Source organism: Neovison vison, chromosome 1, assembly GCF_020171115.1.
Source record: "Neovison vison isolate M4711 chromosome 1, ASM_NN_V1, whole genome shotgun sequence".
In the NCBI taxonomy this organism is placed as follows: domain Eukaryota; kingdom Metazoa; phylum Chordata; class Mammalia; order Carnivora; family Mustelidae; genus Neogale; species Neogale vison.
The window spans coordinates 119,575,564-119,603,348 of NC_058091.1; the positions used below are offsets into that span (position 1 = coordinate 119,575,564).

Genomic DNA, 27,785 nt, shown 5'->3' on the forward strand with positions numbered 1-27,785 from the left:
CTAGTGGAATTCGCAAAATGAAGCAGAGATAGCAAGGAAGGATTAGTGTGCCTGATGGAGAAGGTGGAGCCGCAAGTCCGCTCCCTAAAACCTCGTATCTGATTTCCACGTCTTCTCCCAAAATAGTCTGGGCGGGCCACCTCCTGCGCGGGGCGGACCTACCGAGCAGCTGCCGCTTTCGTTTTCCCTTTCCGAGAAACCGCCCGCTTCAAGGAGCGCCTCCAGAACCAGCCGGTCCTGGGACTTTCCGGGATCCCCGCCTCCATCCGCCCTGCCCTCCTTTCCCCGCCCCGGGTCTCAGCGCCCTCTCGGGTACAGCACCCGAGTCTGCGGCCCCGCGCGGACAGCGGGGAGTCCCAGGCCGGGTGTGCGACCTCCGGCAGCACCCACGCGCCCATGGCCAGCTCGGGGTCCCGCAGCCCCTGCGGCTGCCTCTGCTCGTCCCGAGCTTCCCTGGCGTGGCTGGGGGTAACGCTGCTGCTTCTCGCCGACTGGGTGCTGCTCCGGGCGGCGCTCCCCAGAATAGGCTCCGCGCTGGTCCCCGCCGCGCTGCCCCTGCTCCGGGTCTGGGTGGTGGGCCTGAGCCGCTGGGCTGTGCTGTGGCTGGGGGCCCGTGCTGTTCTCGGGGCAACGGTCCGTTCCGGCAGGAAAAGTGCAGGAGTCCAGGGATGGCTGACCGCTCTGCAGCCATTGGCGGCGGCGCTGGGCTTGGCCCTGCCGGGACTTGCCTTGTTCCGAGAGCTGAACTCGTGGAGCGTTCCCAGGGCTTCCGACGGCTCTCGGCTCCTGCACTGGGGAAGTCGCCTGGATGCTTTTGCCCTCACCTACTTGGCAGCAGTACCCGCAGCCGCCATATGGCATAAGCTCGGCGGACTTTGGAAACCGAAAAGTCACGGGGGTTCAGGAGACGCGGTGAGCCGGCTTCTAGGCTGCCTGGGTTCAGAGATACGACGCCTCCCGCTCCTGCTGGTCCTGTTCGTTCTCTCCAGTCTCGGTAAGAGGGACGCAGGGGCAGAGAGGGACGGACACTAGGGGCCTGGGCAAGAATCACAGTAATAATGGTCAGTGAGATCGGTTAGTGTGGGTTCTGGGATGTGGATCAGGGGGAAGGTGACCGAGCTGTGGTGGTGAGAAGACTCGCTCGGGTGTCAAGGAAAGAGCCCCGGACTCCGATGCTGCTTTAGGCGTTGCTTCACTAGCCACCCTGGGCAAGTCTTTTCTTCTGGGCAGCACACCCTATGACCTCTGGTCTCCCTATGAAACCTCTGAAGGTCCGGTGGGGCTCAGGGTTGTGAGTTCCACGGTGTGGGTGCAGGGCTGGGTTCTCAGTGTCCTCTTTCCGCCTGGGCCCTCCAGGATACCGGTGATGGTTCAAAGGAGTGGGATGGGGGAAGGAGCCCCTCTGCTTGGAACTGATCTGCTTAGACTTGATAACTGTGACTGTCCTCTCTCTCCTCTTCCTCTCCAGGGGAAATGGCCATTCCGTTCTTCACCGGTCAACTCGCCGACTGGATTCTCCAAGATGGGACAGACTCTGTTTTCACACGGAACATAACTCTCATGTCCATTCTCACCATAGCCAGGTCTGGGGGCTGAAGATGGAAGCCTGAGAATGGGGGGCCCTGAAAAAGAGGGATCTGGAAGTTGGGGCTGCTGTCCAAAGGGCCCTTCTTTGGGACTTCTCTCTGTCCCTGGAACAGGGCCTGATCCTTCTCTCTCTCCAGTGCAGTATTGGAATTCGGGGCTGACGGTGTCTATAACAGCACCATGGGCCGTGTGCATAGCCGCTTGCAAGGAGAGGTATTTCAGGCTGTTCTGCGTCAGGAAACAGAGTTTTTCCAACAGAACCAAACGGGTGTGTCATGAAACTCATTATATATCTGTATACTCTTTATTTTCCCCATATATCCTCTTTTACTTATAACCTTGATCTTTCTCTCTTTCTCTCACGTAGACATTGTCATTTCTTATTCTTGATATACTTTGAGTATTATATTCTTTACCTTCAGAAAAACCTAGCTTTTCCATCTAAATTTCCATAAATTTATCTTTATGTGTATATTCAGATAAAAACTATAGAATTTCAAACCTGGAAATTTTGAGATCACGGAGTCCAACTCCCTATTTTGCAGAGAAGGAAGCTGAGGCCCGGATCCTAAATGCTGAAATTGGCATGAGCACATTTGGATAGGGGTGAGCTTGGGGATAGAACGCATCTCTTGGTTCCTAGCCGAGTGCTCAGTAGAGTTTTCTGGACTGCTCTCTAGCAGCACTCTTTTTCTCCAGCTATGTTATGTGACCAGCTTAAGCTCGTCTCTGTGCTCTGTGTGAAGCACAGTTATACATGCTCTTTAAGGGATAGAAACTGTCAGAGAAATGGAAATTCACGTGAGCATCAATTTCCTTATAGTTACAATGAAAATCTTTGGCCAGGTTTTTCCTAACACTCATTCTCACAGCACTGAGATCCCTAAACTCCCCTATCCCCCTTACTTCCTCTTCCTCAGCCTCCTCAGAACATCCTGTTGCTGCCCCCTATCCCCTGGCTCCTCCCCGTGGCTGGTTGCTAGTCCCTTCCACCACTCTGAGCCTCTCATTCATTCACTCTCTTCTCTCCAATGCCTGGCAGGAGCCATCACTTCTCGGGTGACAGAGGACACCTCCACGCTAAGTGAGTCTCTGAGTGAGAAGCTGAGCCTGCTGTTGTGGTACCTGGTGCGGGGGCTGTGTCTCTTGGGGCTCATGCTCTGGGGGTCACTGTCCCTCACCATGGTCACCCTGGTCACCCTGCCTCTGCTTTTCCTTCTGCCTAAGAAGCTGGGAAAATGGCACCAGGTATGTCCAGGGAGCTGCCTTACCCTACACAGACCTTCATTTCCCAGACTGGGTGGAATTAATCCCTCTTAGATTTCTTTCCTGGCACCCTCGCTGATTCCCTGTTTTCACAGGACCCCCTGTCCCTGTAACCCATGCTCCCAAATGGCTCAGTGCTGAGCTCCATACTGTCTGTGTCTTCTCTTCTAATTTCTCCCCATGATCTGTCTTTGCAAACATGATCACCAGTCTTGAGATTTCGATCCCCTGTGACCCTTCTAAATAATTTCCTCTGCTCTGTACCCCTTTGGTATCTAGGAAGCATAACTGTGCCCCTTTGTCTTTCCTTCATTCATCTGCCCCTTCTCACCTTTAATCTCCAACTAGGTAACTAAGGTACTAATGTCCCTGATGGTTTGCCAACCCTGTGCGACATCTCTTGTCTGTGTCTCCACAGGCGCTGGCAGCCCAGGTGCAGAAATCTCTGGCAGAGTCCAGCCAGTTGGCCATCGAGGTGCTGTCAGCCATGCCCACAGTCCGGAGCTTTGCCAATGAGGAGGCTGAGGCCCAGAAGTACAGCCAGAAGCTGCAGGATATGAATACCCTCCATCAGAAGGAGGCTGTGTCCTATGCAGTCAACCTCTGGACCAGCAGTGTGAGCACCTGTATATGAGTACCTGAGATGCCTCGACTCCATTCCCTTTCCCGCACGCTGCCACCATGGGCAGTGGTTGGTTCGGTGTTCTCATCCTAGCAATCTGGGGCTCAGTTACCCTGCTCGGTGTTCCTAACTGCCTCCCTCTCTTTAGACCTGCCAGATGGCTTCCTGTCACCACGAAACACAGAATCCTTCCGGCTCCCTTTTAGGGAAGGGGCCATGTATTCCAGTCCCGGGGCCTTCCTTTGCCTCTCAGGCAGAACTCAGACATAAAGTTCTGCAGCTGGCCTGTGTCATGTTAAGACTGTGAGAGCCATGGCAGTAGCAGAAGCCAAGGATGAGGGACATCTGCTCCGTCACTGAAAGAGAACTGGAGCAGCATTCAGGAATTCCTGCCTCGATGCTGCTGTTTACTAGCTCTGTGATCGTGGGCTAGTAACTTACTTTCTCTTGAGATTGTTTGCCCATTTCATTTTTATTTTTTATTTTCTAAAAAAAGATTTATTTATTTGAGAGGGAGAGAGCATGGGCAGGGGAGAGAGATAAAGAGAGAGGACTCCCCGTTGAGCAGAGAGCCTGACAATGACTTGGGACTCTGAGATCATGACCTGAGCCGAGACCAAGATGTTCAACCGACTGAGCCACCTAGGCTCCCCTGTTTCCTCATTTAGAAAAGGGGGAATGGCATAACCTTGTTTATAGGGTTCTTGCTATGAATATTAGATGACATTCCATTTAAAGCCTTTTGTGAAGAGTGCTCTGCAAACAAGTGTTCTGCACACAAGGTGATAGTGGTGATGGGGACAACAGTGATGACTTCTGTGGTATAGCCGAGCAAGACTCCATGGAGCCCCCATGGTGCACGCTTCCTGTCTGGCCGTGGAGCCTCCTGCTGTTCTCCAGGGGAAAGGGACTTTATATCTCCAAACTGCTAATGCATCTCATACTTTGCATCACCCTCCTCCCGAGATTTTTCAACCACAATCCCTTTTCTCCATGGTCTCTCCACAGATCTCAGGGATGCTGCTGAAGGTGGGAATCTTATACATCGGTGGGCATCTGGTGACAAGTGGGGCTGTAAGCAGCGGGAACCTTGTCACGTTTATTCTCTACCAGATCCAGTTCACCACCGCTGTTGAGGTGAGAGCCTTCCGTTTTCACTCCCTAGTGCTTTTTCTTCTTAGGTCCCATCACCGTCTTTGTCACCTTCCTTCTGTTCTTTACCCTTCTCCTATCACATGGCCCTGGCAAGCCGATGTGTTCTCCCCTTCGCAATACTCATACCTCCCCTGCAGGTACTGCTCTCCACCTACCCGAGTGTACAGAAGGCTGTGGGCTCCTCAGAGAAAATATTTGAATACCTGGACCGGATTCCTCGCTGTCCTCCCAGTGGTGTGTTGACTTCCTTAAACTTGGAGGGCCTTGTCCAGTTTCAGGATGTCTCCTTCGCCTACCCAAACCGTCCAGATGTCCCAGTGCTGCAGGTATAGCCTACCTATCCTTGTTTGTCACGGGCCTCGCTCATCTCTACCATCCTAAACTCTTCCTGTCTTCGGCCCGCTTAGCACGAGGTACAGATAGATCCTTCCTAGCCCCTCAAAGGCAGAGATGAGCCCTGTCTGCTCCATACAGCTGCCCCGAACTCAAGAACTGGTTTGGATTTGTAAGAAGGATGACAGAAGAGGCTCTCCGGGAGGAGGGTCTCACATCCTAAGGAATTGCTGAAGCAAAATATCTCTAGTCTTTTATTTTTTCCTCTTCTTTCCATTTGTCATTTAGAGTGTGATTTTTTTTTTCCTGTTTTCTCGTGACATTTGATATCAAGTGTGTGACATAGTGGTGTTTGGTCTCTGCTCTGATTTTTGCCCAATTTTCCATCTCTATTCCTTGGGGAGCTGTCATCCCTGAGGAACAGAAATTTATGCCTGTGGGAGGATAGGAGTTGCTGTATTTCCCCATTCCCCCAAACCCCCTTTTGACGTACATAAGACATCATGCTATGTAATAAGACAATGGCAGTCTCAAGGTTAGAGGCCTTAGTTCTGTCTCTCATTTTTTTGGATTCTCTGACCTCCAGGGGCTGACATTCACCCTACGGCCTGGTGAGGTGACGGCTCTGGTGGGGCCCAATGGGTCCGGGAAGAGCACAGTGGCTGCCTTGCTGCAGAATCTGTACCAGCCCACCGGGGGATGGCTGCTGCTGGATGGGAAGCCTCTTCCCCAATACGAACACGGCTACCTGCACACACAAGTGAGCAAGAAGATGGCGTCGGTGGAGGGGATGGGGAGGGGACGTCAGTGAACACCCTAACTGAGCGTTCTGAAAGGAGGACCAGGGAATGACAGATCTTGGGTGGAGATGGGGTGTAGTCAGGAGAGAGCGTGTGTAATTTTGTGATACATGTTCAACAAAGATTTTGAGTCGTGAGTCTCTAGATAACCATACTCCTGTGTTCCTTGTTCTTTGACTCTTCATCATATTTTGTCCTAGGTGGCTGCAGTGGGGCAAGAGCCACAGTTATTTGGGAGGAGTTTTCAAGAAAATATTGCCTATGGCCTGGTCCAGAAGCCAACTATGGAGGAAATCAGAGCTGCTGCAATGGTGTCTGGAGCACACAGTTTCATCTCTGAACTCCCTGAGGGCTATAACACAGGTGCCTTTCAGCCTATATCCTCACCCAGACATCTTTTTTTTTTTAAGATTTATTTATTTACTTATTTATGTGACAGAGATCACAAGTAGGCAGAGAGGCAGGCAGAGAGAGAGAGGGCTGAGCAGAGAGCAGAGAGCCTGATCCCAGGACCCTGGAATCATGGCCCGAGCCAAAAGCAGAGGCTTTAACCCACTGAGCCACCCAGGCGCCCGTCACCCAGACATCTTTACCAATGTCTTTATTCTGTAGTCCCTTCCTTTATTCTTTTATTAAGTCCATCCTTTATTCTGTAGTCCCTTCCAACCTGCTGACATCAGTTTGAAGTTGTAGGATCTTGTTCCTCTGGCTTCTTCATGCTCATATCCTCAGAGCTCAGTCACCTTTCCAGAACTTTCCCCATCCAGCTGCATCATCCATCAGTCCTTGGTGTGTGTATGTGCACGTCTGCGCCCGTGTGCACACACAGGCAAGCACGGGGAGGCACATGTGGTTATCCAGCCCTCACCCTGCCTCTTGTCTCTGCAGAGATAGGCGAGGCTGGGAACCAGCTATCAGGGGGTCAGCGACAGGCAGTGGCCTTGGCTCGAGCATTGATCCGGAAACCACGTGTACTCATCCTGGATGATGCTACCAGTGCCCTCGACGCAGACAGCCAGTTACGGGTGAGAGGGACATTTTGTTAGTGACTGTATTCCCCCTCCCCCAGTCTCCTTTCCTTCACTCATCCTATGTTATTTATACTAACATAGTTATCCAGATCAGTTCCTGCGATTCTCAGTTCCCAGTAGCTGCCCCCCAAGATGCTTAGAACCAATTCAAAGACACTGTCTATAGACCCTGAATCTCTGCCAAACATAAGAAGACCATCCTAAAAGTATTATTGTCAGTTGAGCTTTTACTCTTTTACTATGGACATGCGATTAGGGCCCCTGCATGTATTATCTGACTTGTTCATTCATCTTGAAGGCCTTTGAGCTGGGCATTGTTACCTTCATTCTACTCATGATAAAAAGGGGGTGAAGAGAGGTTAAACGACCACTCGATGTCACTGAGCTGTGGAGTAGCAGAGCACAGACCCAGAGTCAAGCCCGCCTGACTTGAGTGCTCATGCTTTTCACCACTAAGTTGAATTTCTTCAAAACAGAATATAAAATTCCCAGTTTATAGGTAAAGAGAGAGACTGATACCCTTTACTCTTTTCTTACGGGTTTCGCCTCAGGACTCTTACTTTTATCCCACTGTTGCCATCTCATGTAAATAGTCCTTGACAAATCAAAGGTTGGACAAAGAAGCACTTATTATGAGAATCCTAGACTCCTTGGCAGACTCCTAGACTTGTTGGCAGAGATGGCAGTGATCTTGGTGAAAGCTTTCCGGGCTCTGGAAACACAGATGTCTCCCTGGGCACTTGACGGAGTCTGTATCTTTTTTCAGGTGGAGCAGCTCCTGTACAAAAGCCCCGAGCGGCGCTCTCGGTCTGTGCTTCTCATCACCCATTGTCTCAGCTTGGTGGAGCAGGCTGACCAAATCCTCTTTCTGGATGGAGGCACCATCTGTGAAGCAGGAACCTACCAGCAGCTCATGGAAAGGAGGGGACACTTCTGGACCATGATGCAGGCTCCTGGTGGGTCAGGAGCTCCAGAATGAAAGACTCCTCTGACCTGCATGTGCCATCTCCCTCCCTTCTTTTCTCCTTTCTAGTGGAGAATTTGGGAACAAGGGGCTTACCAGAGCTGCAAAGTAGGCAGCTGCTTCTAGGAGGCGCGACTTCCTAGACAATAACTCACTAGCTGATGCCTGAAATTCTGCCACGAGTGTTGCCCCCTCTCCAAACTCCTCTTGATGATACAGATTTCTTGGAAGAAAACAGGGCTTATAACTCCTTAGTGTAACTGGGTTCAGAGCCAGGGTTTGGTGTGGAACCCTGGAAATGAGAAGAACTTTAAAATATAGAGAGGGGAGAGCAGCTACTTTCCACTAAGACTAAAGTCATATGCTGGCCCATAAACACACTCTGGATTCTTGATATTTATAATAAAATCGGGGTTTTGTACTGTGGTTTCTTGTGTTTTCAGCGCACCAAAAGGCTCACCAATGCTTGCAGTGAATTTTTCCGGAGTTTGGTCTCTCCTTCCTTCAGGAGCTTCAATGCTTCATAGTCCCAAGTGGGCCATATTCTCCCTTAAGTTTTACTGTTTCCTGTGGTTTCCCCCTCTACTTTCCCATGCCCCCATGTCCGCCACCAAGGACGAGCCAGAGTGGGATACAGCACCCTCCAAGCACTAGCAGCTGCAGTTCGGAGCTCCGGCCTTTCTGAAGGGGAAAATGGAGATCAAGCGTAGCTAGAGGAAGAGGAAGTACAAGCGCGCCTACCGATAAACTGACTTAACCAACCTAACCCGCCCCCGGTCCTTTCCAGAAGAGCTCACCCGGCTCAGAAGAGACACCTGCCGGCGTGATTTCAGCGTAGTGTGGGCGGGGTTGTCTAGTAAATCTCTTCCATTCTGGAAGGGCCTCGGTGTGTGACGTCAGCAGTTGCGGAGCAGTTTAGGCCAACACAGGTTGCAAGGGGAGGCGGGGTTTGGAGGAGTTCCTCCGCAGTGCTCAGTCGAGCAAGGAGGTGCTGGCAGAAAGGGCGGTTGTTGTGGGTGGCTCTAGGTTAGGGAGACCATTGAACCAGGAAAGGTGAGGGACTACGTCGAAAGACTCAGAGCCTGCGCCCTCTCCTTGGTGCCCCCCCCGGCAGGTATATTCTGTTGCCGGTTGCCCCACAACCTGTCCTCAAGCCTCACTGCCCCCGCATACTCCCCCTTTCCCCTAATTTTATAAAATGATGCTCCTATGAACACCTCCAAGCCCCGGAGGTGAAACAACTCCCAGCTTCTTGCTGATTTGCAGCTTTCTGGCTAAGGTTAAGCCTTTAGAAGATGCAACCCCATACCCGCTTCGTAACTGTTTGAGAGGATGCCCAGCGGCGTGTTGGTGTCTCTCACTGGAATCTCAGTACCGAGGGGGCTTTTGAAGCCGCTCCCTCTCTTTTTCCTTTTCTTCCGACAGTCTGTCATCACCATTTTCCCCAGCTAACATAACGGCTGAGCAAAGAAGCCCGTCCTCAATAAGATGTTTCTGGTCTCCAGCCGCCCACTGGCCTCTTCTTGGAAAGGGCAGGGGGATGTGGAAAAAAAAATTCTGGTTCCCTCCCCTTAAGGCTGAGGGCTTTCGCTTTCGCTTCCTCCTCCGACGGTTTCTGGGTCCCAGGCGACAATGGCGTTGCTGGAGGTGTGCGGAGCCCCCCGAGGACAGTGGAAGGATTGCGCTGTCCCGACCCTGGGAAGCCAGTTTCGCTCGGACCCTGGACACTACAGCTTCTCTCTGCGGTCTCCGGAGTTCGCCTTCCCCCGGGGAATGCAGGTCAGGGCTGTAAAGAGAATCCGGGGTGAGGGGGAGACGGGGAGGAGGGCACAGAGGAAGGGAGGGCCCCCCTTGAAACTACCCACAGGGGGCCATCCTTTAGTGAAGGAGAACCACGTCCAGGGCCCGAGCCAGGGAGGAGGACACGTGGAACTCAGGGGCTGATCGCCTGCCTGAGGATTAGAAAGTACAGATTAGGGCAAAGACTTAGAGGTGTGGTGGAGGGAGACAAGAGAGCTTTCCAGCCAGCTCTCCCTCACACAGGGATCATGAATCACGAAGCCTTTCTCCCGCGGCTCTCATGGGCCCTGGAAAACGGGGGAAATTTGCTAGCCTCCTCTCAGACACTCACTGTTGTGCGTCTTGACTCAATCACTTTGTCTAGGTCTGGGGCATCGCTTCTGTAAAATGAGAATATTATTAACAAAACGTGTTGTGAGTGTTAAATGACTTATGAATGGAAAGAAAAAGCGCATTAAAGTCGCCCTTAAAATGTTTACTTATGGTGAACATTTATTTCCTTTCATATCTATTGTGCTGGAAGATGGAAGAGGTTGGTGTCATGTGCTTGTTCTTTTCCTTCTCCCAAGTCAGATCCTGGTAGAGATTGGTTATTAACTGTTTCGGTTATTCATGGTTGGAGAATTTCTGCCCATCTCCTCACTCCCAGACTCTTGTGAAACTTTTTCTGGAGCCTTGTGTTTCAGAAGTTTTCAGTGCCCCTTCGTCTACCTTTTCTCTCTAATCAGCCCAGGGAATTCTTCCAGTCCCTTGGTGGGAATGGTGAAAGGAATGTTCGGATTGAGATGAACCATGGCACTACCACTCTGGCCTTCAAGTTCCAGCAAGGAGTGATTGTGGCAGTGGATTCTCGGGCTACGGCTGGGAGTTACATAGGTGAGTGTGTGTGTGCGCCAAGCGGCTGGAATCTGGGGAGCTGGGCCCCTCTCTGGGCAGGAGGCCCACATCTGCATCAAAGCAGAAGCAGATACTAATTTTGGATACACAGGAAGAGCTGTGGGGTCCATCCAACTCTCTCAAAGTTCCATCTTCTTCCAGCCAGCACAAGGGTTAACAAAGTGATTGAGATTAACCCTTACCTGCTTGGGACCATGTCTGGCTGTGCGGCGGACTGTCTGTACTGGGAGCGTCTGCTGGCCAAGGAGTGCAGGTAGGCCAGGTCTTCTATCCCCATCCTAAGCCCAGGGGTCAACGGTGGATCCTGGAACCCCCAAATCACTGTTTCTCATTCTTTTCCCCAGGCCTAATGTAGCATCTTGGTGTTAATGTAGCATTTCACAAAACAGCCTTCTGCTGATTCGAAAACCTTCTCCCAAATCTCAGCCTGTGCTCTTGCCAATAAGCCAGATAGATAAGTTGTCACTTATTTAGCACTGATGTCATAAACCCTGATGGGATGGTGTCATTTACTAGGATTTCTTTATGTGGTTTAGATACTTTAAATTCCGAATCTCTCCCTGATCCTTAGATCCTACCAAACCATTCTTTTCAAATACTTGTCTCTTTAATTATTTCCTGCACATCAAGCAGGCTGCTCTCCGAGAGCTAGACTTCTCCTGTCCCCTCTGAGTCCACTGCCCCCACTACCCTGTTGTACCCAGGCTGTACTATCTGAGGAATGGGGAGCGTATCTCAGTGTCGGCAGCCTCCAAACTGCTCTCCAACATGGTGTTCCAGTACCGGGGCATGGACCTCTCCATGGGCAGTATGATCTGTGGCTGGGATAAGAAGGTGGGTGCTCTCCATTCTTCCTATTTTCCCATGACAGGTGAGAGACTGATTCCCCATGATACACGCCCACTCTCTCCCTTATAAGATGCGTGGCACATAGAACATCGGGTTATAGAACTGTTCCAGCATACCCATGGACTATTTCTGGGTCCAGAGGTGGACCATTTTCCCGTAAGCTTGTTCCTTTGGATGAAATAGCTGACTCCAACTTTTTCCCCCTAAAGTACTATGATTGTTACTAAAATGCTGGTTCAAATGTTCCTGGGTAATGCTTATTCTTTTATCCACTTTTATGGCTCACACTTGAACCTGTATGTTATTAAAAACTCCCTCTCCAACTCCAACCGGAAACTTCTTGCTTCCTGTAGGGTCCCGGACTCTACTATGTAAGTGAAGATGGGACTCGGCTCTCAGGAAGTATGTTCTCCACTGGCAGTGGGAACAGCTATGCCTATGGGGTCATGGATAGTGGCTATCGACCTGATCTCAGTCCTGAAGAAGCCTATGAGCTGGGTCGCAAGGCTATTGTTTATGCCACCCACCGAGACAGCTATTCCGGAGGTGTCGTCAACTGTAAGAGACACACCCTACACACCCCTAGATGGGGAAGGGGAATTTGAGATTGGGAGAGTTAGAGGGGATAAAGTGGTAGGGAAGAATCTTTCTTTTTTTCTGTCTTTCTCTCTTTCTTTCAGATTTATTTATTTATTTGAGAAAGAGAGAGCAAGCATGCATGGGAGTGGGAGGAGGGGGCAGAGGGAGAGAAACTTCAAGCAAACTCCCTGCTGAGTGCGGAGCCCCATGTGGGCTCCATGTCTTGATCCTGAGATCTTGACCTGAGACCAAACCAACAGTCAGACCTTTAACTGACTGAGCTGCCCAGCTGTGGGAAAGAGGTTTTCAGCATCCAAAGAGGGGCATTGAAGTCCCAGTGATCAAGTATGTGTTGAGAGTATGTTTGGGAGTATGTTATTGTCACCTTCCACATAACGCCATGAACAGGAACTTGCTGGAGTGAATGGTGACTCCCTGTTCTTTCTCATCTGCCCACAGTGTACCACATGAAGGAGGATGGTTGGGTGAAAGTGGAAAGTAGAGACGTCAGTGACCTGCTGCACCAGTATCAGGAGACCAGTCAGTAATAGCAGTGGCCGAGCACGCCTTTTTTGGCACAGCCTGGCCAACTCAGGAACCTGGGCTAGTTTACACTCCACAGGAGAGGGGAGCCTTAACCTGAGCCCTGAGGGAGAGAATCAGTGGGCATTGTGAATGGGGTGGAGTTTACCCTCTTGTGTGTTGTCTGTTTCAAGGAGCATTCTCCTATTTTAGTATATGTGCTGCCGAAGCGAGCACAAGGAGCATTCTCCTTACCCCACACTCTGGGTGCCCCACTAAGCTCAATAAAAGAAAATGGTTATAAATGCCTCTGTGTTGCTGCTGAGTGGACTTGGGGCTGGGGCGTTTGTGGGGTGGGGGCAGGAAATAGAGAGGCTTTCCCTGAGAACAGACCTGAGCCCCAACCTAAGAAATGGGGCCTCACCAAATATTTCTTTTGGGTTTTCCTTCCACACTCGTCCCTCCATGTACTCAGGAAGGCCGATCAAGTTCTGTAGACACATATTTGCCATTTACTTTAGGTTAGGGTCCTTTTTATAGGGACGCAACCTGAAGACTCCTGTGTGGTTCACTATTAATGGTTTGCATGTCTGGAGCAGAGTACTAAAACGACTTGTTTTTGATGTTGTAGAGTCAGATGAAAAAGCAGCCATCTCATGTGTATATGGTGATTGGAAACGTGGTACATTTACCTCAAATAACATTTTGGGGACACTGGATATTGAATGCAGAAATGGACATTAGGGGTTCAATTTCATGATATGTCATGCTCAATTAATTGCAAGATGACAGGACCATGACTAAAGAGGACTCCCTCCTTGGAAAGGGAAATATGAGGAAAAAGTAAGCAGGTTAGGAAAATGAGAAAGACGTAATGAGTTTTTCTGAATCATGCAAGGAACATGGACAATGTCCCTTCTTAAGGAGAGTTAAAGAAAAAACTTGAAAGCAATTAGCAGCCGAACAGGGAGCTTTTGTTTCCATTAAGGACAGAGTCTTCTGATCTCCAAATCTCAGAATGGCAAGCTTGGAGAAATTTTAATAATCGTCTACTTGGAATACACCTCCCCCCCTTAAACTAGAAGTGCCTCATTGGTAAACATACCAGTAACCTTTCAAATAGGTGGTTTGGAATCCAAGTGATCCTTCCTTTGGGGGTATTTTGAGTTGGGGAGGTAGTTTCAACCTGAAGAGTTACTTCTGGAATAAACAAACCAGCATGTTCCATAGGTGGGTTCTGGGTCAGGCAGGACCTATAGAATCCTGTTTACCCCCTTAATCAGTGTTAAAATAGACAAGGAAACAAAGTGCATCCTCCTCATATGCCAGAGGTGCTCCACGACATAATCTGAAACACACACCTGGAGGCACCTGAACTTGTGCTCTGCCTAGGGAGCTGTGTTGAGGAGGGCAGGTGAAGGTAAAGAATAGGCGCCTTTCGGCTCTAAATCTGTGTAAGTGGAAACCTACTGAGACCCCGGTCAAAGTGTCTGGGACTTTCTATTTAGAAGAGGTTCTGAGTGTCTCTCGCTCAAATTCTGGCTCGGTTTTGATCCCAGACTCTAAAACTGGAACTGAGGATATAGGTAGAGGCAGTTCTCAAAATAGGATCAGAGCTCAAGGCAAGAAAATCCAGCGGTTCTCCAAATATAAAACATCTCACTCCTTGAAAGAGCTTTGTTTTAATTAAAGAACTTAAAAAACTTTGCAGGAGTTTTCTGCTCCAGAGTAACCGCTGCTAAGTGCAAGAAGTTCCCTGAGGGGCGGGGCGCGTCCCGTGTGCGCCCGGCTTGGCACTGGGCTTCCGCGGGCGGCAGGTGTCGCGCGTCCCCTGCTGGTGGCTGCCCTGCCCGAAACCCGGGCTCGGTCTAGGGAAGCGAAAGCGAAAGCGGCGGGCGCAGGGACGCCCCCGTTTGCAGAGTGCCGCTGGCAGACTGAAGGGGAAAACGAAGGAGAACCAGGACGAGCTGATTTCAGAGCTCGGTGCTCAGCACGGAGACGAAAGCCCCCCGGAGCTGCAGTCCCGAAGCCGCCGCGGGTGAGTTCGCACGGCCCAGAGCCGGGAGCGCTACCCGAAGCATCCCAACCCGCCACCCATTCGCACCACCCCCCCCGCCGCGCTCCCCCCCACCCCGGCCCTTTGGCTTCCCCGAGTGTGCTAGGGAGCCGGGCGGGGACCGCGGGGCGGCTCTTCGGAACTCGGTGGCTGCGGCGGCGGCGGGCTGGACGTAGGGCGGGGGGGACCGGGAGGGGGGAATCACTGGATTTTTTTTTCTTTTTTCCTTCTTTTTTTAAAGGCTGAGGCTCCCTATGACGGGCAGAATGCCTTCTGTCATAAGCCGGCCGTAGTGATGGGCACCGGGGACCGAGGGGATAATTCAGGGTAGGGGTGGGTAAATTGAGAAGCTGACGGACGAGTTGAGCGGAGTCGGAGTGGTGAGCATAAGGCCAGGATTGGGATCCCACCTCCGTCATTCCTCTTCTTCCCCAGATAAGACCATGCGGTTCTCTGACCTGAGACCCTGCGCCTTCTTGCTGCTGGCGGACTCTGCTCTCCTCTGGCTGCTTCAGGGGACACTGGGGGCTCTCCTTCCCCCGGGGCTTCCAGGCCTTTGGCTGGAGGGGACCCTGCGACTTGGAGGGCTCTGGTGGCTACTAAAGGTGGGAGGACTCCTGGGATTGGTGGGAACACTGCTGCCCCCGCTCTGTCTGGGGACCCCCCTGTTTCTTTCCCTAAGGGCCCTGGTCCCAGGGGCCTTGAGTGCTCCCCCAGTCAGAGTGGCTTCAGCCCCCTGGAGCTGGCTGCTGGTGGGGTATGGGGCTGCGTGGCTAAGCTGGGCCATGTGGGCTCTGCTGAGCTCCCCAGGAGCCCAGGAGAGGAAGCAGGGCCAGGAGAACAACACAGACTTGATGTGGAGGCTGCTGAAGCTCTCCTGGCCAGACCTGCCCTATCTCGTTGCAGCCTTCTGCTTCCTTATTGTTGCCGTGTTGGGTGAGTCTGGAAGGGGGCATTGGGAATTGGAGGTGGGCAAAGGTCCTTGGTGCCAGCATGTTCATCTGTTCTCCTCCACGCCGCTTTCAGGTGAGACATTCATCCCTTACTATTCTGGTCATGTCATTGACATCCTGAGAGGTGATTTTGACCCTGATGCCTTTGCCAGCGCCATCTTTTTCATGTGTCTCTTCTCCATTGGCAGGTAGGTGATGCTTGATTGGGTTCATTTGCTAGCCTCACATCTTTACAGGGGCCCTCCATCTCCTGACTCTGTTTTCAGATCCTTTAGTACATGAAGCATAAAATACTTAAACCAGAATATGTGTGAAAGTGTTTATTCACCGTTCTGTTTCACACTCTCAGCCACTCTTTCATGCATTCACCCTATTTACCCAACATTATGCTTCCAATCCATACTTGCTTCTCTTTGCTGAAGCCAGCTCCTCGGAAGCGACTCCCAGACCCATGTTTCTGCACCCAGCTCTAGTCTTGTAGTTCACCTCTCTTCTTGACATTGCCATTGGACAACCCACTGTCATCCCACACTCTACATACCCAGACCTTCAAATGTGTCATACTCCCTCCTGGTCTTCTTGAAAGTGGCTCCCTCTTTTATTCCCATGTATGAAACAAACAGGGTCCTAGGCTCCAAGCATCAGTATTGTTGATGCCTTCCTGATGTTCAGACACTAGCCCCACCGTTTCCTGCTTTCAAAGTGTTCCTTCTCTGGCTCTTTTCTGGCCATTCTCACAGCGATTGCTGGAGTTCAAACCCTCCTCATTTTACGTCTGACTATCCCAACAGCCTTCTAAACATGGAAACCATATTTTGTGAAATACTTGCTTCTATCTTTTTCATTTTTCCTTTAAGTTTTGTTATATAAATGGTTGGCCTAAGAGGAATTCTCAACTTCAGGGACAATAGATGTGAGGGAACAGCATGTCTCTGGGGCTCCAGAGAAGAGGAAGGCAAGGGAATTCATTGCTGCAGTTCCCAGAGTAAAGTAGAAAGGAGGACTTTGGCGTGGGGGGGGTGGTAAGAGACCAAGACGGAGCGGGAGGATAGAGGAACAGCACTGAAGAAGGTGGGCTCTGGGTCAGGCAGGACCATAAGCTATTTCTCTTGACATGTCTTCATTTCTATTATGGTCTTCCCTATGTCTAGCATCGAGTGAGCTCCATAGATACTCGTGAATTTGTATATGTTACGATTTTGTTCCCACATCTAACTCTCCCTGTCCTGTTTTTCCTGCCTCTGTTTGTTCCTCTGTTTGTCTCCCTCTCTCTCTCTCTCTGCTTCTCATGGTGCACTTTCTCCAACCTTGTATTTCTTTTCATTCTGTGCTTTCTCCTCTGCTTCTCTCACTCGTTCCCTCCCTCTCTGCACCTGTGTACCCTTCATCCCCATTCCCACAGCTCACTGTGTGCCGGCTGCCGAGGGAGCTGCTTCATCTTCACCATGTCCAGGGTCAACGTGCGGGTCCGGCAGCTGCTTTTCTCCTCCCTTCTGCGCCAGGACCTCAGTTTCTTCCAGGATACTAAGACAGGTGGGGCCTGGAGTCCAGGTCTGGGATTACCCTGGACATTTCTTGCCTCTCAGTTACCCTCCAGCCCGTAAACAGCCTCTCTTCCCACCTGCACCCATGGTGCCAGGGCGAGGAGCTGCTGACCTCTCTTTTGGGATGGGGTAGTGAGGTCGCCTCCACTGGTCTCTGCAAGTGAGGGGGTGTGTTTAGAAGAGGGGGCTGTGTCAGTGGGGACAGTCGGTGGGGGCAGTCTTTGGGTGTTCTGCTTTGCACATGGTTTCCTCACTGGCTCTGTCCTCCCCAGGGGAGCTGAATTCGAGACTGAACTCAGATACCAAACTGATGAGCTGCTGGCTTGCTCTGAATGCCAACGTGCTCTTGCGAAGCCTGGTCAAAGTGGTGGGACTGTATAGCTTCATGCTCAGCCTGTCCCCCCGGCTGGCCCTCCTCTCTCTGCTCAAGGTGCCTCTGGCAATAACAGCTCAAAAAGTGTACGATGTCCGCCATCAGGTACGTGGGGATGTTAGGGAATCCCCAGGGCAGAAGAAGCTCTCCTAGAGGTCTTCTCTTCTCAGCCTCCAGAGCAGTAGCTCTGACAGGCTTGAGAAGGGCCCTGGCCCCTGGGATTTAATGTAAGAGTGTGTATGTGTGTGTGTGTGTGTGTGTGTGTGTGTGTGTGTGTGAAAGGAGAAGAAGAGGGAGCATTTTTCTGGAAACAGGATAACTTCCTATAGATTCTCAAAGGAGTCTGTTCATACCTTCCCCACAAAAAGATTAAAAATGCTGTCTTGAAGGATTTTAGGTAGAGTTTTCCCCTTTCTAATCAGGGGAAATCAATTTGGGTGGAGTGTAGAGAAAGTAGAAAAGTGCAGTCAGGAAGTCCTGAGTCTGAGTATCAGCTCTGCTTTCTCTCTTTTTAGAAAAGTGGTGGTAAAAGTTTACATAACATAAAATTGACCATTTTTACTATTTTTTATTGTGCCTTTCAGTGGCATTAAGTACACTCACATTGTTGTGCAAGATTCACCACCATCCATCTCCAAAAACTGTCTCCATCTTCCCAAGCTGAAACTTGGTACCTATTAAATAATAACTCCTCACGTCCCCTCCTCCCACCCCTTGCAATGACAGGTCTATTTCCTGTCTTCATGAATCTGATTATTCTAGGTTATCTCATGTAAGTGGGATCATGAAGTATTTGTCTTTTTGTGTTTGGCTTATTTCACGTAGTGTACTGTCCTCCAGGTTCATCCCTATTGTAGCACGTGTCAGAATTCTCTTCCTTTTTAAGGCTAATACGCCATTGATGCTTAGGCCGTGTTTTGTTAATGCATTCATCTCTTTCCGGATGCTTGGGTTGCTTCCACCTTTTGGCTATTGTGCCATGCTGCTGTAAACATGGGTGTACAAATATTTGTTCGAGTCTCTGCTTTCAGTTCTTTTGGGGAGATAACCCAGACCCAGAATTGCTGGATGTTATGGTAATTCTGTTTTTAATATTTGGAAGACCCACTGCCATAATGGTTTTCACAGCGCCTGCACATTTTGACATTCTCCTTGGCGATACATAAGGGTTTTGATTTCTCCACGTCCTTCCCCAGCACTTATCTTCTGTTTGTTTCTTCTTTATTACATTCCCTGGTACTTATTTAGCTTACAGCTCGAAGTTTGTACCTTTTGACCACTTTCCTCCAGTCCATTCCTCACCCCTTCCTCTGGTCTCTGGTAACTACAAATCTGATCTCTCTCTCTCTTTTTAAAAGAATTTATTTATTTATCTGACAGAGAGACAGATATCACAAGTAGGCAAAGAGGCAGGCAGAGGGAGAGGAAGGGAAGCAGGCTCCCCGCCAAGGAGAGAGCCCATTGTGGGGCTCAATCCCAGGACCCTGAGATCATGACCTGAGCAGAAGGCAGAGGCTCAATCCACTGAGCCACCCAGGTGCTCTGATCTCTTTTTCTATGAAATTTTGTTTGTTTGTTTAGATGGCACGTGTAAATGAGATCACACAGTATTCTTCTTTCTCTCTGGCTAATTTCACTTAGCATAATGCCCTTGGGTTCCATCCTGGGCAGGTTCCATTGTTGCAAATGGCAGGATTTCCTTCTCTTTTATGGCCTAGTAAAATTCTGCTGTATACGAATATGCAGCACTTTTAAAAAAATAGCAGCCATCCTAATTTTTATGAGGTGATAGCTCACTGTGGTTTTGATTTGCATTTCCCTAGTGACTAGTGGTGTTGAATATCTTTTCATAGGCTTGTTGGCCATATCTATGTCTTTTTTGGAGAAATGTCTGTTTTTAAGTTCTTTGCTCATTTTTAAAATTGGGTTGTGTTTAATTGAGTTTAAAACTCAATTTTTAAAATTGAGTTGTAGGACTTCTTTCACTATTCTGGATATTAGCCCCTTATCAGATACATGATTTGGAAATGTTTTCTCCCACAAAAGTTTTAAATTTTGATGAAGACCAGTTTTTCTTTGTTGGCTGTGCTTTGTGTTATTCCAAGAAATCATCACCAAATCTAGTGTCATGAAGCGTTGCCCTGAAGTTTTCTAAGAGTTTTATGGTTTTAGCTCTGGTTTAGGTTTTTATCCACTTTGAGTTACATCCCCACCTTTTGTTAACTAGCTATGGCTCTTTAGGAAAATGATCCCTTCTGGTTTCATTCAGACGCTGCGGGTGGTATGAATTCCCTTAAATGAAGGAGCAAATGAAGGAGCCTGTATTCCCTACACTACCTGGTAGTAAGAGCTCAGTAACATTTTGTTCCCTCCCTTTCTACTCTCAGTTCTTTTGGAAAGAGGGGAAAAGGACAGTTAGATATTTTTAGGTAGCTTGGGGGAGCATCCCCAGGACGGGGATGAGACCATAGCGGGGAGGTCTCCTGTCTTCTGCCCCATCAGCCCCTTATATCCCACACCCCCTGCCCACTTTTGCAGGCCCTGCTTCTGGACATCCAAAATGCTCTGGCGAAAGCCGGACAGGTGGTGCAGGAGGCTGTTGGAGGGCTGCAGACGGTGCGCAGTTTTGGAGCCGAGGCGCAGGAGATCTCTCTCTATAAGGAGGCCCTGGAACGGTGCCGGCAGCTGTGGTGGCGACGAGACCTGGAATGTGCCCTCTACCTACTCTTTCGGAGGGTGAGGAGGCTGTGTGGCTGGGGGTAGGAGCCAGAGAGGGACAGGGAAGGCAGTGGGGGCCCCGCTGCTCTGTGTGGTGAACTCTTTTTCAGGGCTTTCTTCTCTCCCTGCAGACGGTGCACTTGGGAATGCAGGTACTGATGCTGAACTGTGGGGTGCAGCAGATCCTGGCTGGGGACCTCACGCAAGGCGGGCTGCTCTCCTTCCTATTGTATGAGGAGGACATGGGCCATTATGTGCAGGTGAGTCAGGAGCCTGGACATACTCTCACCAACCCCCCCCCTCCCCAGTTTTCTCTTGGCCTCTGGGCCTTGGCCTTTGTTTGAGCTCCTTAAAAATACAAACCAGGGGCTACTGGGGGGCTCAGTGGGTTAAAGCCTTTGCCTTCTGCTCAGTCATGATCCCAGGGTCCTGGGATTGAGCCCCGCATCGGGCTCTCTGCTCAGCAGGGAGCCTGCTTCCTCCTCTCTCTCTGCCTGCCTCTCTGCCTACTTGTGATCACTCTGTCAAATAAATAAATAAAATCTTTAAAAAAAATACAAACCAAACCAATTCCCAACTCATTGTATTATGGAAAACTTCAAATTTATGCCCCCCAAAAAGGGATGAACTATAATGAACCTGCATGTACGCATCACCTGCTTTAAAATTATCAACTCATGGCCATTCTGTTTCAACTGTACCTCCACCCATATTATTTTGAAGCAAATTCAAGATATAGTTTTATCTGTAAATGCCTCAGGGCATATCTCTAAAATATAAATATTTAACAAATATAACCAGGAAACACTTATTACACCAAAAAAGTGTAACAGTAGTTCCTAAAATTTATCAAATACAGGGATTATATTTCCACTTGTCTCATACATGTAACATATGTGTCTATATTACATTTATCTCTCTCATGTATGTCTGTGGTAGCATCAGCCATTAATACTCAATGCCTAGATCCATTAAAATCATTAGGGCTTGCAAGACGGTGACACTCTACCATTCCTCCACTTACTAGCTGGAATACATCTATCCAGGGAGATTTACCTTGGTCTACTCTTTGATAACCCAGTGGTACAGTTTGAGTAGGGAAGGCAGAATAGCATTTGGGTCTTTTCCTAGATTTACCAGTTTTCAAAAATAGCTACTTCACCTTGGTGGTTATTTTATAATTTTCCTACATATTTGTGAAACATCTTTTATGTATGGAGAGCTGTGCTAGGCACTCTGGTGGCTAGAGTGGCAGAGATGAGTGGGCATAGTGCCTGCTTTTAAGGAGCTCCCTGTCCAGTTAAGGCAAAACAGAATGGTGCACAAGTAATACGGAGCGGGAACTGGAGGGTCTGGGGAAGAGAATTAGCGCTGAACCCGAGTACGGACCTCTCTATCCTTTACGTTGCAGATTGGTTCGCTGGGGCCTTGGGTTGCCTTTAAATTCCATCTGAATTGCACATTTAGAGGGAGGGAAGCCTTTTCGGATGAGGGGAGGTATCCCCTCCGAGTACGCGCGAGCCCATCTCCGAGTACGAACACTGCTACCAAGCCTGACCTGGACAGAGTGTGGCAGGGGAGCGTGCGAGGAGCTGGGGAGCTGGTTTCTGGTGAAGTTTGGGGAGCTGACCCCTCCGTTCCTGTTTTCCAGACCCTGGTTTACATGTGCGGCGATATGCTCAGCAACGTCGGGGCTGCGGACAAGGTGTTTCAGTACCTGGATCGGAAGCCAAAGCTGCCTCCGCCCGGGACGCTGGCCCCTCCCACTCTGCGGGGGCTGGTGGAATTCCAAGACGTCTCTTTTGCATATCCCAACCGCCCCGACCAGCCTGTGCTCAAGGTGCTGGAAAGGGGTTGCAAGGAGGGAACCCGGACCTCGGCTCCCAGGCGGCACGGCCTGTAGTAGATCCTTTGTCTCTGAGAGGTTGATCTTACCCCCGACAGAACCAGAAGGCAAGGTCCGTGGGGCAAGCCTCTGACTGTTTCTCCGCTTTTACAGGGGCTGACGTTCACTCTACGCCCTGGTCAGATGACGGTTCTGGTGGGGCCCAATGGGTCCGGGAAGAGCACAGTGGCTGCCTTGCTGCAGAATCTGTACCAGCCCACCGGGGGACGGCTGCTGCTGGATGGGAAGCCCATCTCCGAGTACGAACACTGCTACCTGCATCGACAGGTGGGTGGTGGTGGTCAGAGGGGGTGCGGTGAGGAGGAACAGGAGCTAGGAGGGAAGAAGCATGTGCGGAGAGCATGGGAGATCCGTGGGAGGAAACATGGAGCACATTCTAAGGGAGCTAGACCAGGAGGAAAAGAGGATCCTTGCCACGGGGGCTTGACACACCGTCCCCTGCTCCCATCCCCTCTGCACAGGTGACTTCGGTGGGGCAGGAGCCTGTGCTCTTCTCGGGTTCTGTGAGGGACAACATTGCTTACGGGCTGAAGAGCTGCAGTGATGAGAAGGTGATGGCAGCTGCCCAGGCCGCCAATGCCCATGGCTTCATACAGGAGTTGGAGCACGGACTGAATACAGGTACCTTCCTTCAGAAGAGGAGCTGGAGCTGCTTCCTGGGGGTGCGGGTTGTGTCTGCTATTTCTTTGCCAGGTGCTTGGCTCCCACTTTCCTGCCTTCCCCGGCACTGGGAGTTTTCTAGTTGTGGGTCCCGGTTGGGAGACAGCCCCCGGGGTAGTAGTGCTCCCTCTCTTGGGCCAGCCAAGAGAGGTGTCCAACAGGTGTCCACCCCTGCCCTCCTGACATAGGCTGGTGGAAAGACCAGCTGTGGGCTTGTCCCTGCTCATGGGGAGGACGCTGTCGTAGCCACTTGTGTCTGAGAAAAGGTATTTCTCGGATTCCTCAGATGTAGGGGAGAAAGGGAAGCAGCTGGCTGCGGGACAGAAGCAGTGTTTGGCCATTGCCCGGGCCCTTGTGCGGAACCCACGAGTCCTCATCCTGGATGAAGCCACCAGTGCTCTGGACGTCCAGTGTGAGCAGGCTGTGAGTCCTGGGGCGGCAGGCAGTGGGACCTGAGGCTCATGATTGAAGGACCAGTGTATGCAGAATTGGGCAGAGGAAGACAAATGGCCCACTAGTGGAAGACTATCTATGCTTTCGTGGGGGGGGGAGTGGACTGGAGAGTATGGAGTGTGGGAACAGCCCCTCCTTTTCCCCAGTTCCCTTTACAGCGGGACAGCTGAGAGAGAAGGGCAGTGCAGACTTTGTTGTCTTTCTCATCGTTCACGTCTTCTTTACCCTGTGCCACAAGAGATACTGCCCAGTTGCGATATGGTGCCCATTCTTCCCTGCTGCAATCTTTTTTAAAAGATTTTATTTATTTGAGAGAGAGAGTGAGAGCAAGTGAAAGAGCTCAAGCAGGGTGGGCAGCGGGGGGGGGGGGAAGCAGGCCCCCTGACAGGGCTTGGTCCCAGGACCCTGGGATTATAACCTGAGCCCAAGATAGACCCTTAACCCACTGAGCCACCCAGGCGCCCTTCTTCTTACCCTCTGAGGCATTATGATCCTCCCCCTTCAGCTGCAGGACTGGAAATCCCACGGGGACCGAACAGTGCTGGTGATTGCTCACAGGCTGCAGACGGTGCAGAGTGCGGACCAGGTCCTGGTGCTCAGGCAGGGTGAGCTGCGGGAGCACTCAGAGCTCATGGAGGGCCAGGACCTCTATTCCCGCCTGGTGCAGCAGCTCCTGGAGGACTGAGAGCCCGGGGACACGGGACCCTTCCAGTAGTCATCTCCATGATCCAGAGTAGCTCGTGTTGGGAGTTTTCCTGGGCTTGTGCTGCTGGGTAGTTGTTCCTAGAGCTATTGGCATGGTGGAAGTTTGGACCACGTGTGCTGACCGGGGGTGGGAGAAAGGGGGGTGCTGTCTGTTTCCAAGATCCTCATTTCCCTGCTGCTGAGTATTGTGGCATAATACATCTATTTAAAGTACATTTTCCTTATTACGTAAATAGCACGGATACATAGAGAAAAGTAAAACTAACCCTTGTTTCACCTCGCAGAGGTGACCATAGCTACTGTTTTGCTAGCTACCTGTGTCTTAATCTGTTCTTTGAGATAAATGTTAGCCAGTATGATGTAAATACTCATGAGGTTGCCTTTCTGTGTCTTTCCCCTTTCACACTGATATCTGATATCTGATAATTGATATTTTAGGGGAAGCTAGGATATGGAGGGGTAGAACACTGTTTCCTAATTAACAGTGTTAATAAAACACTGGTAATATCTACCATTTATAGAGTTTTCATATGATTGGAAGTATGCTAAATGTTTTTCAGGTATTATCATATTTAGTCCTTTTCCTTAAGCCTATGTGGTTGGTTATTATTATCCCCATCTTATAGGTGAGGGAACTGAGTCTCAAAGAGGTTAAATAACTTTTCCAAGGTTACACAGGGGTGGAGTTGGAGTTGAATCCAAGCCTGACCCTTGAGTCCACAACCTCAACCAGTAAATTACATGACGTCGTGTGTTCATAATCTTGAATTCATACTCAGATTCAGTAAAGAGCTCTGAATTCGCTGCCTTCTCTCTAGTCCTGTGATTATTATAACTTTCATTTAGTTTAGATGATCTCATCCCCATCATTGTGAAATCATTTTTCTTTTGCAGACACATAAGATGACGTCAATTCCTTAAAGTGCTTCAAGCTCTTCCCTCCTTTCTGCTCAGATCTTCCTCACAGCATGCGAGGTTGTGCAGCTCATTTGCAGCACCCTTCCCTGCTGCATTAAGCTCCCACCGCAAACTTCCTGCCCTCCTCATGCCTGTGCGCCTTTGCATATGGTGTGTTCTTGCTGCTTCCTGAACCACCCTTTATGATTTACCCCAGTCCTTCAAGACTTAACTCGGGTCAGGTCTTCCATTCTGAGCTCAGTCAGGAGAAAGTGTCCTTTGCATGTGCTTCTTTTGCCCCAGAGCTTACCTCTTTCACAGCCTGTAGTAAACTCCTCATGCCCTCACCCCTCTGTTCTCCCACTAGACCATGAGTTCCTGGGGGGGGAGGGCCATATATTTTACTAAGTTTTATATTGACTACCTGGCACAGGGCTCGATTCATAGCAGACAATAAGCAAATGTCTGTTGCACAAATGAATAAATCTCCTCTGTCCTCCCTCCACATGCCAACCACTGAAAATTCAGAGCTGTGTGCATTACTGCCTTTTGGGAGGGACTTACCTTTGAAGGTTCCTATTCTAGGAAAGAGAAACTTACACGTTCCCAGAAACACCAGGTGCTTTCCAGCTCTAGCAATGAACTACCCGGAACTTTTGCAGTTTTGGTTTCTTTTTTTCATCCTGGTAACTGTTGGGAATGGGCAAAGTGAAAGAAGGGAGCTTTCTTATGCAGGTAAGCCTTCGCTTCATTCTGGTGTTAGTGTCTCAAATACCACTGAACTTAAATACCCATGTGGAGAGAGACAATTCTGGCCCAATTTCTTTCCCTCTTAACCAAACGTCCTTCCTCTGTTTATAAAATGGGAATAATCATCCCTGTATGTCCCAACCTTAGGGAAATTGTTGCCCTCAAGAAGGAAGATGATCTGTTAAAATTCTTTGATAGCCTCAGTGTAATGACAATAGCCTCAATATAATGACACCTAATAGTTTAAGCCTGCAAGGTATCTTAAAAATAATAAAGCAGTCAAATCTTACTTTATAGAAAGGGAAACTGGCCTGAAACTGCAGAGCTACTCAGTGATTGAGCTGGGAAGAAAACTCAGGCATTCAGATGGGCATTAGAAAGATGCAGCAGACCTCAGGATCTTAGGGTGTCTGTAAACTTGGTTATCTGAGGGAAACTCCCAAGTAGACCTTATGTCAGGGACACATTCTGGAAATGTTCCCTGGAGGTCAAAGTGTGGAACTTTGGCAAAAGCCTACAAGTGTGGTTTGTTCGGTAATCACAGATATGAGTAATTCTAGTCTGTTCCTGAGTTCTAGTTCTTTTCATTCACCCCGCCTCCCCCCCAGCACCATTTGATCTGCCTGCCCCATAACCTCCTCTTCTTGTCACTTACCTTTGGCATCTTTCCCATTTGGTCATATTTTACTCTTTCCAAAGGATGGTATGAATGGAGAGGGGAAACCTTAGGAAACTCTCATAGATTTCTCTGGAGCCTGCAGACAACCCATCGGCTTTGCCCAGTGTGGAAATGGCATTGAATTTCAAGTCCTTTTTTCCCCAGCCACGTAGGGTAGCCCCTTTGCCGTTCTCATGGCAGTTGTGATTCAAGAGGAGACTCAGTGCAGTTGTCAGAATTTTGGAGAAAGGAGTAGGAAGTAAGGAAAATAAAGATCTTCCTGGTTTTTGGTGTTGAGTGAGCCAAAAAAGCACCCATCTGATTGAATCTGATGCCCATTTAGTAATCGTAGGAAATACTGGGTTTTGAACCTAGAGTTTTATGGACTTATGAATTATTACAATTCATGTAATTGCCATAATAATAATAATAATCATTCAAGTGCTGTGATAAGTGCCTCATGTATATCTTTGTACCTTTTCCTCAAGATAATCCTAGGTGCAGGTGTATATCAGTTTTAAGAATGAGAAAATGGAGGTTTAGGCACATTGTCTGGCTCACAAAGCTTGGAAAAGGCGGACTCTGCCCAGCTTTACTACAAAACTCAAGAGTTGCCTATACTCCTTCTATCTGCTTACCTTCCTACTAGTCTCTTTAAAAATATATTTATGTGAATAGGAAATATATTAATGGGGTTTAAAATTGAAGAGCTCCAACAAGGTATGTAGAGGAAACCCTCACTCCCATCCTTCCCATGGTTTACTAAGACCCCTTGCACACACAGTCCATGTTCCAAGCTTTATATTTATCCTTCTAGGGAAATTTCATGTAAATTTAAGCAAATTTGTGAATATGTTCTTGTTTCCTAGTTTTACAAATAGGTCCTTAGATGCACTGTTTTGAACTTTATTTTTTTATACTTAGAAATATACGACTATATAGCATTCTATTTTATGGAAGTACTGTATTTCATTTAGCTTGTCTTCTCCTAGTGATGGGTAGCTAGGTTACTTGAAGTCTCTAGCTAGTTTAAGTAATGCTTTGTGTAGACATTATAATATACGTATGCAAGAATACCCATAGGGTAAAATTCTAAGTGGGGAGTTGCTGAGTCCAAGTGTATGTATATATATTACTGATACTGATATATGTTGCAGAATTGCCCTCATAAAGGTTGTATTCATGCACAGTTCCATCAGTAATATATAAATTTATCTGTTTCCCCACATTCTCATCAACATGGAGTGCTGTTAAATTAGCTTTTTAGGTTTTATCAATCTTATGAATAAAAAGTGACATCATATGGTAGTTGTCATTTGTTTTTCTTTTATTACCACTTACATAAGCATACTAAATTGAGCAAGAAAAATTGGGACACAGGAAACAAAAATGACACACACACACAACAATAAAAACAAAATATCTGTCTATAATATTGGTAAATCAGAATGAGGAATGAAGAATAACTATAAAAATCATGAACAGATATGACTATGAAATTTAAGAACATGATAGAACAATCACAACATGAGAATGAGGCAGATAAAGTAAAACATTCCAAAGCCTTTGTTTTATTTGGAAGGGGGTAGAGTTTAACTTCAGATATTGCCAATTTAAAACTATGTTAAAAATGTAGGGGTTAAAATAGAGTTACCCTATGACCCAGCAATTGCACTACTAGATATTTACCCCAAAAGATAGAAATAC

At 49.1% G+C, this 27,785-nt stretch overlaps 3 protein-coding genes across 4 annotated transcripts; all 3 read left to right on the forward strand.

Annotated features, from left to right (window-relative positions):
* Positions 1-12: 12 nt before the first annotated feature.
* On the forward strand, positions 13-8,184 carry TAP1 (transporter 1, ATP binding cassette subfamily B member). Its single transcript, XM_044255633.1, has 11 exons — positions 13-994; positions 1,469-1,583; positions 1,725-1,855; positions 2,630-2,835; positions 3,272-3,469; positions 4,484-4,612; positions 4,768-4,956; positions 5,550-5,723; positions 5,964-6,126; positions 6,652-6,788; positions 7,561-8,184. The coding sequence occupies exons 1-11, from the start codon at positions 397-399 to the stop codon at positions 7,771-7,773; spliced, it is 2,253 nt and encodes a 750-aa protein (XP_044111568.1). The 5' UTR covers positions 13-396; the 3' UTR covers positions 7,774-8,184.
* A 1,082-nt stretch (positions 8,185-9,266) lies between these two features.
* PSMB8 (proteasome 20S subunit beta 8) lies at positions 9,267-12,713 on the forward strand. The gene is made up of 6 exons (XM_044238023.1): positions 9,267-9,537; positions 10,287-10,434; positions 10,597-10,708; positions 11,160-11,289; positions 11,658-11,862; positions 12,343-12,713. The coding sequence occupies exons 1-6, from the start codon at positions 9,391-9,393 to the stop codon at positions 12,429-12,431; spliced, it is 831 nt and encodes a 276-aa protein (XP_044093958.1). The 5' UTR covers positions 9,267-9,390; the 3' UTR covers positions 12,432-12,713.
* A 1,588-nt stretch (positions 12,714-14,301) lies between these two features.
* Positions 14,302-27,381, forward strand: TAP2 (transporter 2, ATP binding cassette subfamily B member). 2 transcript variants are annotated; one of them, XM_044255643.1, is made up of 12 exons: positions 14,302-14,443; positions 14,897-15,397; positions 15,488-15,602; positions 16,817-16,947; positions 17,231-17,436; positions 19,870-20,067; positions 20,181-20,309; positions 21,701-21,889; positions 22,049-22,222; positions 22,417-22,576; positions 22,902-23,038; positions 23,574-27,381. In XM_044255643.1, the coding sequence occupies exons 2-12, from the start codon at positions 14,905-14,907 to the stop codon at positions 23,751-23,753; spliced, it is 2,112 nt and encodes a 703-aa protein (XP_044111578.1). In that variant the 5' UTR covers positions 14,302-14,443; positions 14,897-14,904; the 3' UTR covers positions 23,754-27,381. The 2 variants fall into 2 exon arrangements, with proteins under 2 accessions (XP_044111578.1, XP_044111585.1); XM_044255650.1 differs by having other exon boundaries at positions 22,902-23,027.
* Positions 27,382-27,785: the final 404 nt, after the last annotated feature.

Bases quoted from the DNA above. Each gene is read 5' to 3' on its own strand.
- TAP1 (XM_044255633.1), top strand. From the start codon at position 397: ATGGCCAGCTCGGGGTCCCGCAGCCCCTGCGGCTGCCTCTGCTCGTCC. The intron at 1,584-1,724 runs GTCTGGGGGCTG...CTCTCTCTCCAG, and splicing joins TCCATTCTCACCATAGCCAG to TGCAGTATTGGAATTCGGGG. The intron at 3,470-4,483 runs GTGAGCACCTGT...GTCTCTCCACAG, and splicing joins TCAACCTCTGGACCAGCAGT to ATCTCAGGGATGCTGCTGAA.
- PSMB8 (XM_044238023.1), top strand. From the start codon at position 9,391: ATGGCGTTGCTGGAGGTGTGCGGAGCCCCCCGAGGACAGTGGAAGGAT. The intron at 10,435-10,596 runs GTGAGTGTGTGT...ATCTTCTTCCAG, and splicing joins TACGGCTGGGAGTTACATAG to CCAGCACAAGGGTTAACAAA. The intron at 11,863-12,342 runs GTAAGAGACACA...ATCTGCCCACAG, and splicing joins TTCCGGAGGTGTCGTCAACT to TGTACCACATGAAGGAGGAT.
- TAP2 (XM_044255643.1), top strand. From the start codon at position 14,905: ATGCGGTTCTCTGACCTGAGACCCTGCGCCTTCTTGCTGCTGGCGGAC. The intron at 15,603-16,816 runs GTAGGTGATGCT...CCATTCCCACAG, and splicing joins TGTCTCTTCTCCATTGGCAG to CTCACTGTGTGCCGGCTGCC. The intron at 22,577-22,901 runs GTACCTTCCTTC...CGGATTCCTCAG, and splicing joins GGAGCACGGACTGAATACAG to ATGTAGGGGAGAAAGGGAAG.